This window comes from Micromys minutus, assembly GCF_963924665.1.
Source record: "Micromys minutus genome assembly, chromosome: 13".
Taxonomy (NCBI): Eukaryota; Metazoa; Chordata; class Mammalia; order Rodentia; family Muridae; genus Micromys; species Micromys minutus.
Genome location: NC_137982.1, coordinates 10,858,505 through 10,874,394, shown reverse-complemented (window position 1 = coordinate 10,874,394; position 15,890 = coordinate 10,858,505). Strand labels below are relative to the sequence as shown.

Here is a 15,890-nt window from a genome sequence, read left to right as displayed (position 1 = left end):
CACTTGTTCTTGCAGTAAAGGTTGGCGTCTACTCGGTGGATGATGACCTAAAGCCAGTCACCAGAGAAACAGTCTTAACGTTCATAGTAAGTATTTATTTAGTCTTGGGGCTGCTTTCCTCCCCGATGTACGGACTGAGAAGGGCCGTTCTCATGGGAGTGTGCTCTCGGACGGCCTGCCATAAGAATGAATGCGTGCTTGCTGTTCTGGATTCCCACCCAGAGCTGAAGCGGTATGTCTCTCTGGTCTAGTGTTGTCTTCTTCCAACCCTAGCTTCCAGAACTGTGGGCCAACCTAGCTCTCTATTCTTTTATCTTAACTGTCACCAGATATTCTTTTATAACAACAACAAAAAAAAAATGAACTAAGGCAGGGGTGAATTTTCTTGTTGTTGTTTTGTTTCCCCAAAGGACCCCGAAGGATCCGAAGTTAACATAATGGAGGGAAATAATCACACTGGAATTGCCTCTTTTCCTGCCTTTGAGATTCCTGCTAATCCTAAGTATGTAAAACTGGTTATTTTCAGACAAACACACCTGGAGCTTGTGTTGACATGCAGAGGTAATTCAGTGGGGTCACCTACTGCTGACAAAGAACAGTACAGATGTGAACATGTGAAACCTCCCAAAGTATTGTTGAAGCTAGGCCAATTCTTGACAAAACAAAAATGAATCCCAGATACTATAACACAGTCCAACATACCCGAAGTCTCGGCTACACAGGACACCGAAGGAAGAGGACCACTTGGATGGAGGCATCACCAGTCAGTTTGGGAAGCTTAGTAAAACCTTATTTAATACATGAATACACATACATACATACATACATACATACATACATACATACATGCATACATACCAAGTTCCCCAAATTTTTCCACCCATTCTTTTTAAAGGAAAAGTACTAAAAGTTTAGAAAAGAAAAGAATCTTTTTGATTTTTCAACAAAACCATCAAAAGCTGCCTCTAAGGAACCTAACAGCATCCATCTATAGGCCAGTGGGGGTTTGGTTACAGCCTCGAAGAAGGCCATTTTTGTCTTGATGGTACAGAGATTTGGTTTAATAGAAACACCTCTCTCTCTCTCTCTCTCTCTCTCTCTCTGTGTGTGTGTGTGTGTGTGTATGTGTGTGTGTGTGTGTGTGTGTGTGTGTGTGCGCGCGCACATGTATGTCTATGTGTGCACATGTCTGTGTGTGTGCATGTAATTTTGTACTATTTGGACTCATATGCAAGGATTTAAGACCATGGTCATAGGAACTAATGAAATGCATATTTAATGAGCACCCCTGGTGTGTGTAAACCACAATAAGAGAGCAGGACCCCAAATAGAAATCAATTGTGCACAGCTTCTGTTCTCTGGGAACACAGAGCAGGATGTCTAAGGCAAGAACATCGAGAAACACATGACATAAACTTACAGCAGAACCGCTTTGCACTCACCTTCCCTCTGTCCTCTCTAGGGGACTTGGTACTGAGTTCATTTTGAAAATGTTTTTCCTACATACGTAGACTGAAGTTGGGAGGTTAAAATAATCTGGACAATTTAAGATTACAGAATTTCTCTAACTCCCACAGATTCCCTAGTGTAGAATTAAGTTTATTACATAATTACTGCTCTTATTTCCTCGATTTCTCCTCGTGCCAGATGTCCCATAGCAAATTATCAGAACCCACCATGGTTACACTCTCCTGCCTCAGCAGCTTGGCACCTGTTGTCCTTTTTGCACAAAATGCACGCTCTTACACTATGTCTTACAACTCCCTTCTCCAGGATATGGGGAGACAGCACTTTACACAATACCATCCCTGGAAGTGATGTAATGTCCCCTTTACTCTCTTGTGTATGTTCTTTTTATTTCTATGTCTCATTCTCTGTTTCTCTGTCTCTCTCTCTGTCTGTCTCTGTCTATCTGTCTGTCTGTCTGTCTGTCTCTCTCTCTCTCTCTCTCTCTCTCTCTCTCTCTCTCTCTCTCTCTCTCTCTCTCTCTGCTTACTGCCCCTTGCTCCTCTCCCCCACCAAGACTAGACTGTAAACTCCATAAAGGCAAGGCCCTGGTTTGTGTTTTTATTTTACCTCAGTAACAACATCTCAGCATCATAGGGACTTGGTTAAATTCTCGTTGACCTGCTGATGATAGTCGTGGTAACCCGATGTTTGCCTCCACTGGTCACATTGTTGTCTGCACGGCAGATACTATTCTTCTCCTTTCCCAACTGAGATGCAATAACTTGTCTGAATCAAACATGTAGGAAAAAAGATGTGAACTGAGTGGACTGTCCACTCTGAAGTCTGTGGTTCTTCTTGTGCGTTTCTGATCTCAGTGAAGTGCTCACTAAATGTTTTTGAATGAAAGTTGCTGGCCAGGTTACTTTACTCTTTCAATAAGCTGTGCTCGGTTTCCAGATAGAATTTTGTTCATATGAGGTGTGGATTTTATCACTGGCATGTCATCTTATTATCATTTTTTTACTACATTGTGAATTTAAACATTATTGGATTAAATAAATTCTGAAATTGTCATCAGCTCTCAATACAAAATGGCTATATTAAAATAAATTATGTAGGAGAAGAATACAACATGAAAAACTAATTGTTAAGCAATCTCTTATTTTTGAAGTGCTTGGTTATGTCTATTTATTGTTTAAAAATCTCTCCTCCAAACTTTTACTTAGGCTTTGTGTGTGTGTGTGTGTGTGTGTAAACTATTAGATTGACTCTTGATAACTACAACAATCTGGTACCCTCTGTGATTTCAAACATTTGGCTTCCACAGACACGGTAGATGGACAATTAAGGCTAAGTATAAAGAAGATGCTTCAACAACTGGGACTACACACTTTGAAGTTAAAGAACATGGTAATCCTTGGCCATTTCAACTTACTTATAAAGAGTTATGCTTTTGCCCCAGTAAAGCTTCAGCAGTGTAGCTGATTTAGACCACTCCCAGGTGCAGATGGTGCACCCTGCCAGGGTTTTGGGAAGTGCTGGTTGGGTAGAGAGCTGGGCAGTTAATAGTTATTACAAGTTGCTAGAGAGTCATCACGTTGTAGAATAGAATACTGTCACGGGACTGTTTTAGAAAGATTTGATGTTTTCCCTTCTCTCCCTCACAGATAAAGCTTACAAAATAGCTGTTATGCCCACAATTGATCTGCAACATGGGATGGAAAATCAAGGTACTCTGACTCTTAGGTGGCTGTTCAGGAGTCTGCAGTCAGCTTGCCTGCTTCCCCCGAGGAAGCCAGCCAACCTTTGTAGATCCATGATCGATGTTGAATAGTCCTGGGAAGGGAGGGGGATCTGCCTTCCTGAGACCTTTCTAGGCTTACGGTTTTAGGAAAAAAATAACCAATTACGGATGAATTAAGTAGTTACACAAACAGATGATTAACTCCAAGTTGATCAGTGTTGAGTTGCTCCTGCGGGGACAAGATCATTTTCAAAGCAATATAGCAACACCGTGACGCCGAACGCTCCTCCCGGATTCATTCTCCTCCCTCACAGGTGAAGCCCTCGGCATGTGTCACAGGCCAACAGACTGTCTGGAACAGAAAATAAAAGAACAAGGTACTGTACACGTTCAATGAATCCATAAGACCCCTGCGATTACAGCATTTGAGGACCAGGGAAAATAAGACACGGGGTTTCCCCAGGTAAAATGCAGCGGGTAGGCAAAAGGCAGGTGCAAAGGATTAATTCACCCCTCAAAAACCATTCATGGAGGTAAATTCAGGATTTTATTGGCTATATCCTTAACCTGAAACAGTTCTCTATTCCTTTTATGGCTAAAGCTATCTAAAAGACTCCCACAAATACATCTGGGGAAGGAATTCTTGGATGGCGGAGAAAATAGCCGTTAAGATTCTCGGGCCCGAGGTGTCATGTATATTAGTGACAAGGACATGTGTGCTGCCACCATTTCAGCTTCTAAATACAAACATCCAGTGATAAGGAAATGCTGTTATGATGGGGCCAGGTATAATGTACTTGAGACCTGTGCGCAGCGAGCTGCCCGTGTGAAAATAGGCCAGAACTGTGTCAAAGCCTTCACTCTCTGCTGCACCACGGCACACCAGATCCTCGCTAACGGCACCTTTAAGCATATCCACGTGTTACATCACCGTAAGTATGACATTTTCTATCAGAACCTTGCCAAATATGGGTAATTTCTAAGAAAATCAGTTTTCTCCCTCCCCCACCCCCGTCCCGGCTATCTCTAAATTATTTCTTATCGGTTATTTATTTACATTTCAAATGGTATCCCCCTTTTCCAGTTTCCCCTCCATCTCCCGTTTACCCCCTCCCTGCTTCTATGAGGGTGCTCCACTACCCCACGCACCCACTCCCACCTCACTACCCTGGCATTCCGTACACTGGGTCGTTGAGCCTCCACAGGCCAAGGGGTTCCCCTCCCATTGATACCAGACAAGGCCATCCTCTGCTATATATGCAGCTGGAGCCCTGCGTCCCTCCATGTGTACTCTTTAGTTGGTGGTTTAGTCCCTGGGCGCTCTCGGGGGTCTGGCTGGTTGATATTGTTGTTCTTCCTATGGGATCTTCCAGCCAATCATCAGACTGAGCACAGGGACCCCCCCAGTGGAGGAGTTAGGGGAAGGACTGAAGGAGCTGAAGGGGTTTGCAACCCCATAGGACGAAAAGCACTTTTCATGTCCTAGTTGCTACTAAGAGTTGAAAGACAGATAACTTGTAATGCCCAGAAGAGAAGTGTCTTGTTTTTCTTGGGAACTGGAAACAATATAGCACCCAGCAGAGAACACTAGTCCAGAGCCCAGGCTCCGTGAAACCACAGGCAGCTCATTATGCAGACTCAAAAGAGTGTTTACCCGAAGTCTCAGACAATAACCTGAGATTGAGTGTCTGCGGTTGGCCTCCGGATGACACAGTCTGATTCTGTCACAGTCACTAAAAGGCGAAATCTTCTGTGTCAGCCTTAATAGATAGATGTTTCAGAATTAAGACTTTCTTAATATTCCCAAAACTTTAAGGTCTCTCATTTATATCATTGCTTGAGAAAACAAACAAGGGGAATGACACATTCTGACTTTACTCTTATTTTTTAATTATTTCTTTTATTTGTAATATATAATATTAGACAATATTATATATATTAAACAATATATATTATATATAATTCTATATTTATTATATGTTATATGTTGTATATTGCATATGTATATATTGTGTATATGTGTATTATGTCTACATCATACATTATTTATGTGTATATTGTATAATATATATTGTGAATAATGTTATATAATATATAATATAATGTGTAATATAATCACATCATTTCCCCTTTTCTCTGCTCTCTCCCAAACTGCCTGTATATCCCTTTGCTCTCTTTCAAATGCATTTTTCTGTTGTTATTATATTCATGTATGTATATATATATATGTAGACGCATATATATTCCTAAATATAACCTGCTTAGTCTGTATACTTATGTATTATTTTCAGGGCTGATCACTTGGCATTGGATAGCCAACTGATGTGTTCTTTCCCGGGGAAGACTGTTGCTCCTGCTACAGCATTCCTCTTTGTGCAGAGTTGAGGCCCAGGGTCGTTTCTCCTCCACTCTAGCGGGTCTACTGCTGTATCCATGTTCAGCTCACATTTCGGTGGTCATGCTGGTGAGACTGTATGATACAGCTTCTGACATTACCAGGAGACAGTCTCACAGAAACCCCCCTGATCCTCTGACTCACAACTGCCTATGACTCCATAAGATCAAACCCTCTTCTGTTCCTGTGCACATGCCCACATACATACATGACTGGTGTAAAGTAAATCTTTAAAGCAGGAAGTAAATGGTGCATATAAGCACTTGGAGTATGGGGAATAGTGTTTTCCATCTAGAGCTTCATTATTGACTTTTCATATAACCTGCTGTGTAAAGTATGATCTCAGGAGCACAGGTGAGGAGACAGAGGTTGGAAATTGAAGAAACAGGTGGCCTATCTAACCTGTTCTCTCCTGACCTACTGTGTGCTTGCTCTATGGGTGGAACAGAGCGAAACCAAATTGTTATAAAAAAAAAAAGACTTAGGTCGGTAAAGGTAGTAGGAGGTTGGTCCAAGATGGAGTTGTGACCCGTGACTTGTTCATGGGCTGTTTGATCCGCGCATTGTTTCTCCCTAGAGAGGGAAGGAGGCTTGCAGGTCGATAGGGAGGCACCACCACCGCCCGAACTCGAAGTCGCTAGGACTTCTCTCAAACTTGTGTGCTGAGGAGACTCGATGTGGGCCTCAGCTCCTAGGCTGTAATCAGCAGATTGGCTCATGAAAACTTGTGAATTGAGACAAAGGAAAGGATCTAGCAGAAAGCAACGTCTCTTATCCTGGGCCTGTCAGCAAGGAAGAGGACAAGTAGTGGAAGTCCTGCAATCTGAAAAGCAGACTGAAAGGTGACAAAGAAGCTGAAGATGGGTGGCGGACAGAGGCATAACATTCCAGACCCTCAATCTAGAAATGCTAGTAAGAACCAACAACAGCACAAGAGACAGAAGACAGAGGATCAGAATTCCCAGATAAAGATTGTTCCTAAGACAAAGGAAAGAGGACATGGGTACAATCCAGCAGCAGCATGGCAGTCCATGCAAAATGGAGGAAAACAGCCCCAACTGGAATGCTAACTTATCAAGTCCTAGCTTGCTTTTTAAGTCTCAAGCCAGTCAGAACTATGCTGGAGCCAAATTTAGTGAGCCACCATCACCAAGTGTTCTCCCCAAGCCACCAAGCCACTGAGTTCACATTTCCTTGAACCCTTCAGATAAGAAAACCATGACATTTCAACTTAAAACCTTACTTAAAGTACAGGTATAAAATTGGATACGTACTAATTTTAAATTTTGTAATGTTTACATATAGCCAAAAGTAGTTTGACATTTTGTGAAAAACTGATAATTTATAAGTATAAGCAGACATTTGATTTATGTGTTATATACACTATATTCTTAAGAGTGTCAGTGCAATTTAAACAGTAAGTGACTAATCAATTCTACTTGGTAGTGTTGCTAACTAAATTAGATTTGGGGAACAGTAACTATAGCTTTTTTATTGTTTAATGGGAAAACTAAGATTTATGGGATACTACACAATTTCTAAAGAAATCAGACAATAACCATTTAGCCATTTTTAAAAAGAAAATAGCTGCTTCTTAAGTTACACATGGGTAAAATGTGTAGAGGCAAAGTATGTGGCCCTGTCATTTCTTAAATGTAGTGGATAAGCATTTACCCAGAGATGTACCAAATCTCCAAAAACAGATAATGGTGACTAACTTTCTGAGAACATTTATAGAAGAGCGTCCTACAAAGCTGCTAAAGTGACCTGGCCTCACCTATGCATAGCTTGCTTGAAGTCGGGAGTTATGTTTGTGACACTTAAAGCCATGTAAATACATGTAATAAGCTTGTAATATATGTAATGTTTTCTTGGTCTTTATTCTACAAAATAAGACTATTTTTAGGTGAATTTGCTGAATGTAGATCATGAACTGTTTTTTATCTTATGGCCTAATTTTCAAGGTCTCCAGGTTTTAAAAGGTTGCCCTTGTGCTTAAGTCTTAAGTGCCAGTGAATCAATGTAACTTGTGAACTACACAAAGCAAATCTGTTGTATTAGGTTTTTATAGCTGAAGATTTAAGCTACTAATCTCCTTGTTTTTTCTTTTCTAAAGAGATATTAAGATGAAGTACAAGACTTATTCCCTAACCCTTTTAAGCCCAATTAGCTTTCAGTCCTAAGTAACCCCTGATTATGTGCAAACCCCTGACTTATGCAAAAGAAAAAAATTGTGTGATTAGACCAAATAGCAAATTACTTTTCAATCTTTATAAACAAAAGAGCTAATTTGTGTTTTTTTTCAATTAAGTTCAGAGCATATTGCCCAAATTAAACATTGAGTATCCATCCTAAAGGAAAAGTTCATAAAATTATGAGTTGACTTTGAGAATAAACCTTTTCTCCCCAGTTTAAAAAAAAAAAGACTTAAGTAAATTTTCAGGTAATTGAATTGTAACTGATACCTTTAAGGCTCAGGCAATATAGACACACACACATATTCAAAGTACAGCTCTTAGGTTTAAGAGGTGTTTTGAAAGGCCGAGGAACAACACTCCAAATGACTAAAACAATTGAGTCTTTTCTTCTAGCTGAGTGGGCATAACCCTTAAAGGTACTGGTATCAATACAAGCAAACCAGGTGAAACTATCATGGAAAATTGAGAATAATAGATATTTACTAGATGACTTACCTGGGTGCTCAGCTGACACTAAATACCACCTAAGGATCAACTATTTTTAGGGAATATTTGGAACAAACTGTATTCACAGTAACCTCTTCCTATCATCCAATGGACTTCAAGAGCTTCAAGGTGATTCTAGGAAACAAAGCATTGGGACATGTCTCAGATGCTCTTAAATTAAAACCAATGAGCATACTTAGGAAGATGGCTTTGACCAGGGGGCAAATGGGGACGACTCTAGCTGAGACTCCTGGCAGTGAGAATCATGGATCCTAGCCAGGCAGGACTCTCAGTGGAGTGATAAAGACAGTAACCCACCCACAAAACCTTTGACCCCAAATGTGTCCTGCCTATAAGAAGTGCGGGACAAAGATGAAGCAGAGACAGAGGAGGGTATGGACAATAAATGACTGCCCCCAAATCGCCACTATTAATGACACTCTGTTATGCTTGCAGACTGAGCCTAGCATAAACTGTCCTCTGAGAGGCTCCACCCAGCAGCCAACAGAAAGAGATGCAGAGACCCACAGCCAAACATTAGATGGAGCTCAGGGAGTCTTATGGAAGAGTTGGGAGAAGCACTGAGGGACCCGAAGAGGACAAGAACTCCACGGGAAGACCAACAGAGCCAACTAACCTGGACCCTTGGGGTTCCCAGAGCCAACCAAAGAACAAGCGTGGGCTGGACCTAGGCCCCCCCGCACATACTGTACCATAGGAACAGCTTGGTGCTTACTTGGGTCCCCCAATGACTGGATCTGTTGCTTGTCTGCCCGTGGATCCTCTTCCTCTGAATGGTCCACCGTCTGGCCTCAGTGGGAGAGGATGCACCTAGTTCTGCAGGACTTGATGTGTGTGGGGGTAACACCCAGAGTGGGGATCCTGTTTCACAACGAAGGAGAGGGTGGGAGATCTGCATGAAGAGGTACTGGGAGGAGAGGAGGGTTGATATTGGAATGTAAAGTAAATAAATAAATTTAATTTAAAAACAAATATGACATTGAATAAATATTATTTTTATTGGCTTCTGCAGAGGAGGCTTAAGTCTAACCTTGGATTTATTTGGTGTCTAAGAAGGTATAAATTGCCAGGGAGAAGAAATAAAGTACGGCTTTTGGGGCTCTGCTCCACCCATCAAATGTATATATGTATATGTCTGTCTATATGTATGCCTATAGGTATATGTGTATGTATATAAGTGTTAGTATGCAAGTGCACTTGTGAAGTTGATGAAACAGGTGTAACCTTACAGTAACTAGTCTTGGCTGTATGGAGGTCACTTTCATAACTGTAATTAATCAACTGGTCTCCTAAGTGAGAGCAAGTTGTAAAAATAAATTCACCAGAACAACTTCATTGTCCTGCCTACTGTTCCTGCATTTCTCCGTCACATCTCTAGGTGCCAGAACACAGCAGGCGCTGCTCACAGGCCTCTCGCTGCCACCAGGAACACTGACATCCAACCTGTGAGCGCTGTGGACACAGCAGCACACACTCCCGTGTGCCACCGCCACGCTCTCCAGATGTCCGGAACTACACCGGGAACTACACCACATCACTACACCGGGAACTACTACACCACATCATCGTGAATGTGCCAGCTGAGTATGGGCGCCTCCAAACTGATACTGTGCTTGTGCAAAAATATGCATCGTAATCAGGATATTTAAATCAATAAGACAGTGTTACCCGTGCTGAGAAATTTTCATTGATAAATTATTTCCCATGTTGCTTGGATCTTAGCTACCAATTTATACTCCTTGGCCAATTCTGCATCCTAGGAAACTTGTTTCCTTCCCCATTTTCATTTTTATTTTCTCTGCAATTATTTTCATCATCTTATCATATATAACTTTTAAAGTCTATTTTATGTGTTTGTCCTTTCATTTAATTTTTTTGCCTTTGGGGGACTTCATTTATTAGTTGTTTAGATTTATCTGCCGTAGAATAATTGAATAAATATATCCCAAAGGTGTATAGATAGTATATAGATTTTTAGGATTTGATGGGATGGTGGTAAGAAAAGATGCTTAGCTGACCAAAGCCCCTCACTTAATCTCTAGCACCAATAAATAAATTCAAGATTTAATTCCAGTGATATTTTTACTATAACATGTTTTCTATGTGTAGTCTCCCCCATTGTGTGTTTTGCTGTTTATTTCTCATAGAGCACTCATGCTGAATTAGAACCAACACTCAAAGCATATTTCCTGTAGCAGCAAGAACATGATAATAAATGCAATCAATTGAGTTGACATTTTTTCTTTTCTTTTCTTTTTTGTTTCCTTCCTCTCTCTCTCTCCCTCCCCACCTCTCTCTCTCCCTTTTTTCTTTGTTCTGAGACAGGATTCCTCTGTGTAACTCTCCCTGGCTGCCCTGGAACTCATTCTGGCTTTCTGGAAGACTGGCTTCAAACTCAGAGATCTACTCAGTTCTGCCTCCTTGGTACTGGGATTAAAGGCATGTGCTGAGTTAAATTTGTTTTCGTATTGAAATCCTTTGTGGAATGAAGCAATGCACTGTATACAACATCTTGGAAAGGTTTCTACTAAAATTTGATTTTGTAAAATGCTTTTGCTTCCTAATAATGGTAGGTATAATTTCACATGTAAATAATCATGAAACATAAGGCCAGTTATCATATGTAAAATGCTAGCCTGTCAATGCATAAGTATATAAATATCTGTTGCTTTAAGTGTTTCAATAAAATGGGTAGCATCTATGTGCCTCTGTAATAAGGAAGACCCTGCTAAACTATTTAAAGAAGTAGTTACCTGACTTTTGTTGCATAATAAGCTGAATTCATATAATTTTAATAACTTTTCCACTTTCTCAAGCTTCCCTTCTGGAGTCTAACAGCAATAAAATACCACAATTTTAATTGCTGTTTCCTCCAATGAGAGAGAGAGAGAGAGAGAGAGAGAGAGAGAGAGAGAGAGAGAGAGAGAGAGAGAGCCCAAATTTGGAGCTTCTCACCAGACCTTAGGGAAGATCCTTAAGGGCAGCCAATTATCTGGCCATTTGGAGATATGGAAGATTCTTGAGCACCCCTTTCTGCCCAGCCAATTAATGTAAAGATCACCAGGGCCACCAATCATTACGTGCCTAGTTTCTGTTTCTATAATCTGCCCTCAAAAATTGTATTAAAAACTTATGAAAGAAAGAGAAGGAGTCACCTTTCCTCTGGGTACAGGATAACCCCAGCACACTGGAACAATAAACTTCTTGCTTTTGTAACAAACTCCATTCTCGAGTCTCATTTGGAGGTCTCCTGGTAGCTAAGGCTCACTTTGAGTCTTACATTCTCTATGTATTAGTTGAAGACAAATGAGTGAATACTTTACATATTGGTTGGCATAAAGCACACAACACACATGTATGTGCACCAGGGACTGTTGTGATCCATCAGAAAACAGGAGGACCTTTCGTGGATGGCGTCATCCTGCACATATACATCCTGGTATACCGTACTAGACCAAGGTAAGTCTCCTAGAGTTACACTCTCCTGGTGATCCCTAGTGGAAGGTGATACTTCATACTAAGAAACTCAAATTATCCAACATTAATCCCCTTGTTGTTCTGCCTACCCCAATATTCCCATGCCTTTTCTTCTCTCTTTTAAGAGATAGAATTATCCTTTAAAACTGGGTGCTATTCTATCTTACCCTTGTTCCCATGTCTAAAGCACTCAGCCTCTCCCTTTCTTATTAATCATTGTCTTCAAGTTAAAGGCAGTCACTTTATTTGACATCCATACAATTACCACCTCCAAAGTGAAGCAGAAAGCAATGGAACTAAAGAAGAGAATTAGACACATTTAACCTACATCATGGAGACTTATATTTATTTTGCATAGATCTTAAGGCTTTACTTTTAGTTATACTACAGAGTCACAGCAAACACAAATACCATGATACTGGTACAAAGCCAGATATACAGTAGATCTATCAAATAGAGGACAAAGAAATAGACACACGAAGCTACAACCTCTAGACAGAGGCTCCAACCGATACTTGGAAGAAGACAGCCTCTTTGACAAACACTATGGGAAAAGAAGTTTGCCATGGAGAAGAATGAAACTAGATCTGTCTCTCACATGGTACAGAAATCAAGTCAGACTTGAACGTTTGAAACCCCAGTGAACAATGTAGGGGAAACACTCTAAGGTCTAGATAAAGGCAAGGACTCTCTGAATAAAAAACAAGAGCAAGCATTGGCCAATGAACCTGCAAGAAACGAAAAGGCTGCACAGCAGGCTTGAGAGACAGTGAGGGGCAAAAGCATGTACTTTGTAAGCATGAGGACCTAGGTCTAAATCTCTAGTGCTCAAGTTTGGGTGGTGTCTTAGTCAGGGTTTCTATTCCTGCACAAAACATCACAACCAAGAAGCAAAATGGGGAGGAAAGGGTTTGTTTATTCAGCTTACACGTCCACATTGCTGTTCATCACCAAAGGAAGTCAGGATTGGAACTCAAGCAGGTCAGGAAGCAGGAGCTGATGCAGAGGCCATGGAGGGATGTCACTTACTGACTTGCTTCTCATGGCTTGCTCAGCTTGCTTTCTTATAGAACCCAGGACCACTAGCCCAGGGATGGCACCACCCACAATGAACTGGGCCCTCCCCCCTTGATCACTAGTTGAGAAAATGCCTTACAGCTGGATCTCATGGAGGCATTTCCTCAACTGAGGCTCCTTTCTCTGTGATAATTCAAGCTGTGTCAAGTTGACACACAAACCCAGCCGGTACAGGTAGTTTCTGTTTTGTTTTGTTTTTTTCCTTTTTTAAAGCCAGGTGTGTTACACATGCCTGAGATGCCAGCATTAGGAGCTGTGGCGGATCCCACTGTCCATCCTCTCTCATGGAAAAGTCAACCTTACTATTGACAGACTGTCTGGACCTGCCAGCTTCCCAATAATGACACAGGTCTCGACTCCAACTAGCCTGAATAACTTAATAACCTGTTTATACTAAGCTATCTTTGCAATGTGGCCTGTTACCTTCAAATCAGTCCCCATACTTCCGACTTCCTCTGTGTCTAACTGGCAAATTTCATCCGCCTGATTCTCTCTGGGTTCCTGTCTCTGCCCTGAAGTCCTGCCTTTCATTTCCTGCTATAGGCCATCAACTCTTTTTAAAGCCAATCAGAAGGTGATGAAGAAGAATGCTTACAAAATACTGAGACAGGTGATGCTTCATAAAAATAACAATACCAAAGTCTGGTCAGTGTTCAGCACTCTGCTGGTACAAAAACCAACATTTGGATAATACAAAGACAACCTTTACACAGGACCCAAGGAGATTATTCCAACAGCTTCCAGTTCAGTGAGAGCTTCTGCCTCAAGGCAGAACACAATAGAAGGCAGCCAACATTCTACTCTGTCCTGCTTGTGTGTGTGTGTGTGTGTGTGTTCATAAGCAGGTGTACTCCCACACTCAATGCATAGTTCACACTATGCATACACACATCACACACATATACATGCACCAAAAAGAAGCTGAGGAGGCAGCATATAGAAAGGAGAAAAATCCTTGTCATCCATTAATCTCACAAAATATTTATGGTCAGAATGTATAAAGAGCTAAAAAATTAAATGCCAAACAATCCAACTAATAAAGGAGCAAATGAGTTAGTTGCTTTATTATTATTATTATTATTGTTGTTGTTATTGTTATTTTGTTTTGGGTTTTCAAGACAGGGTTTCTCTGTGTAACCCTGGCTGTCCTGGAACTCACTCTGTAGTCCAAGCTGGCATCAAACTGAGAGATGTAACTGACTCTGTTTTCTGAGTGCTGGATTAAAGGCATGTACCACCACTACCCAGCCGGATGCTGCTTTCCAAAGAAAATCAAATACCAAAAAGTACTTGAAAACATGTTCATCACCATTGTGTGACTTTCTAAAGAGTCATGGACAAACATCTACTCGCCCAGATTTAATATCCATGACAGATCAAAGAAACAATTCTACTCAAGTTTAGCTTGGCAAGCCGCAGAGTTCTTTGGGGTTATAAATTAATAAAGATCCACCCTAATGTGGGTGAAAAAATCAGGAAAGCTGCATCCTTAGAATTTCTGGCCAAATCTCCAGGCAACTCTACTATCAATCTCTTATACTCTAGAAAATATATATGTTCCTAACAAAAAATCCAGTAGTGATGGTGAATGGTAACTTCCAGGGCTTTCTGATTCACAAACATAATCCAGAAAGAGAAAGAGAGCTACCTGGGAAGGGTATGAGCTTTTGAAACCTCAAGGCCACCCCTAATAACATACCTCTTTCCAACAAGGCCACACCTCCTAATCCTTTCCAAAGAGTTCCACCAACTTGGAACCAAGCATTCAAATATATAATCTGATGGGGAGGCATTTTTCTTCAAAACAACACATTCAGAAATATTAAAAAGACATAAAGGTAAAAGAGAATAGTCTGGGAAGAAAAAGGTGCTCTGCAGGAAAGGGAATTCCCACAAGAGAAGTGATGGAGAATATGTAATCAAATGGTATATGAAAATCACAATGAAATCTATTATCTTGTTCAATTAATACTACATTGGTTTAAAAAAAAAGTCTTTTAAAACAATCCTGTGGGTACTGGAGAAATGGTTTAGTGGCTAAGAGCACCTACTGCTCTTGCAAAGGACCTTAGTTTAGTTCCTAGTGCTCATGTGGCAGCTCACAACTTCAGTTTGTACCCCTGTGAGCACCGCACTTACAGATATGTAGGAAACACAGGATACTCACATGCACAATATAAAATTTAGAAAACAATCTTATGGTGCTGGGTATAGCAGTGTAACTCTGTAATCCTAACGTCTCAGGAAGCTGAGGCAGGGGATCCCAAGTTCAAGGTCTGCTTGGATTACATAGACAGTTCAAGGCTGACACGGAGAGTTTGGGGCTATAGTAAAGAACAGATTTTATCCCTAGGTGGAGAGAGTCATGTCTTTTCCCTTAAGAGTTAATCCAACTGGGCAGGTCAGGCCTTGCTTAAGTGGACATTCTTAGGAAATGGGATCCACTTTAAAGTAATGTTCTCTCCTTCCCAGAATTCCTGCCCTACTCTCAACTACAAATGCAGTCCTTACAAGTGGTCATGAGGTCTAGCTGAGTCTGTTTGCCCTTCTGAGTCCCACTTCAGAAACAATTATTCTTTTCTTTCCTTCTCTTCTATCTTTTCTTGTGGATGCCAGACAGACCCTGGCGCCAACCCTGGGCTTCCTTGCTCAAACACCCTCCCACCACTGCCTGCCTGCTACCTGCTTATCAGAAACAGCATGGCAGTTTTTCTCTGTCTCCTCTAGACAGCTGTGGAATGTCCAGTTTGCCTGCTCTGTTTTGTCTTAAGTGCAACACATTGCTGTCAAGGTCCCACTGGAGTGTGTTTTTAAATTCTTCTATCGGTGAGACTAAAATCCCTAAGAGGAGACCCTGATATTTCCAGTTTCATATGGCGAGGTTCCTCCTGGATTCTCCAAGATTTATGGAAGCGATTCCATAGAAGCATCCTTAAATAGCATCACCTGTAAGACTGTCTGAAAATGAAAGTAAAAGTTGGAATGAGGTTCTCCGGCTGAGCACTTGCCTAGCACACTGTAAGGAAAGGCATGCAAGGCCAGC

At 41.1% G+C, this 15,890-nt stretch overlaps 1 protein-coding gene and 1 pseudogene across 2 annotated transcripts in view; both read left to right on the top strand.

The window, feature by feature from the left end:
* The window catches only part of LOC308428818 (complement C5-like), a gene marked incomplete at both ends in the record, with an annotated part of 12,849 nt that extends 8,680 nt beyond the window's left edge, over window positions 1-4,169 (top strand). The window contains 6 exons of the mRNA XM_080927386.1: window positions 16-86; window positions 411-502; window positions 2,777-2,859; window positions 3,117-3,179; window positions 3,508-3,570; window positions 3,928-4,169. Coding sequence (XP_080783512.1) covers window positions 16-86; window positions 411-502; window positions 2,777-2,859; window positions 3,117-3,179; window positions 3,508-3,570; window positions 3,928-4,169 — 614 coding nt within the window. The remainder of the gene's footprint in view (window positions 1-15; window positions 87-410; window positions 503-2,776; window positions 2,860-3,116; window positions 3,180-3,507; window positions 3,571-3,927) is intronic.
* Window positions 4,170-6,297: 2,128 nt separating this feature from the next.
* LOC308429397 (proline-rich nuclear receptor coactivator 2-like) lies at window positions 6,298-6,848 on the top strand (annotated as a pseudogene). The gene has a single exon. The product of its transcript is annotated as a proline-rich nuclear receptor coactivator 2-like (transcript).
* The last annotated feature ends 9,042 nt before the right edge of the window (window positions 6,849-15,890 follow it).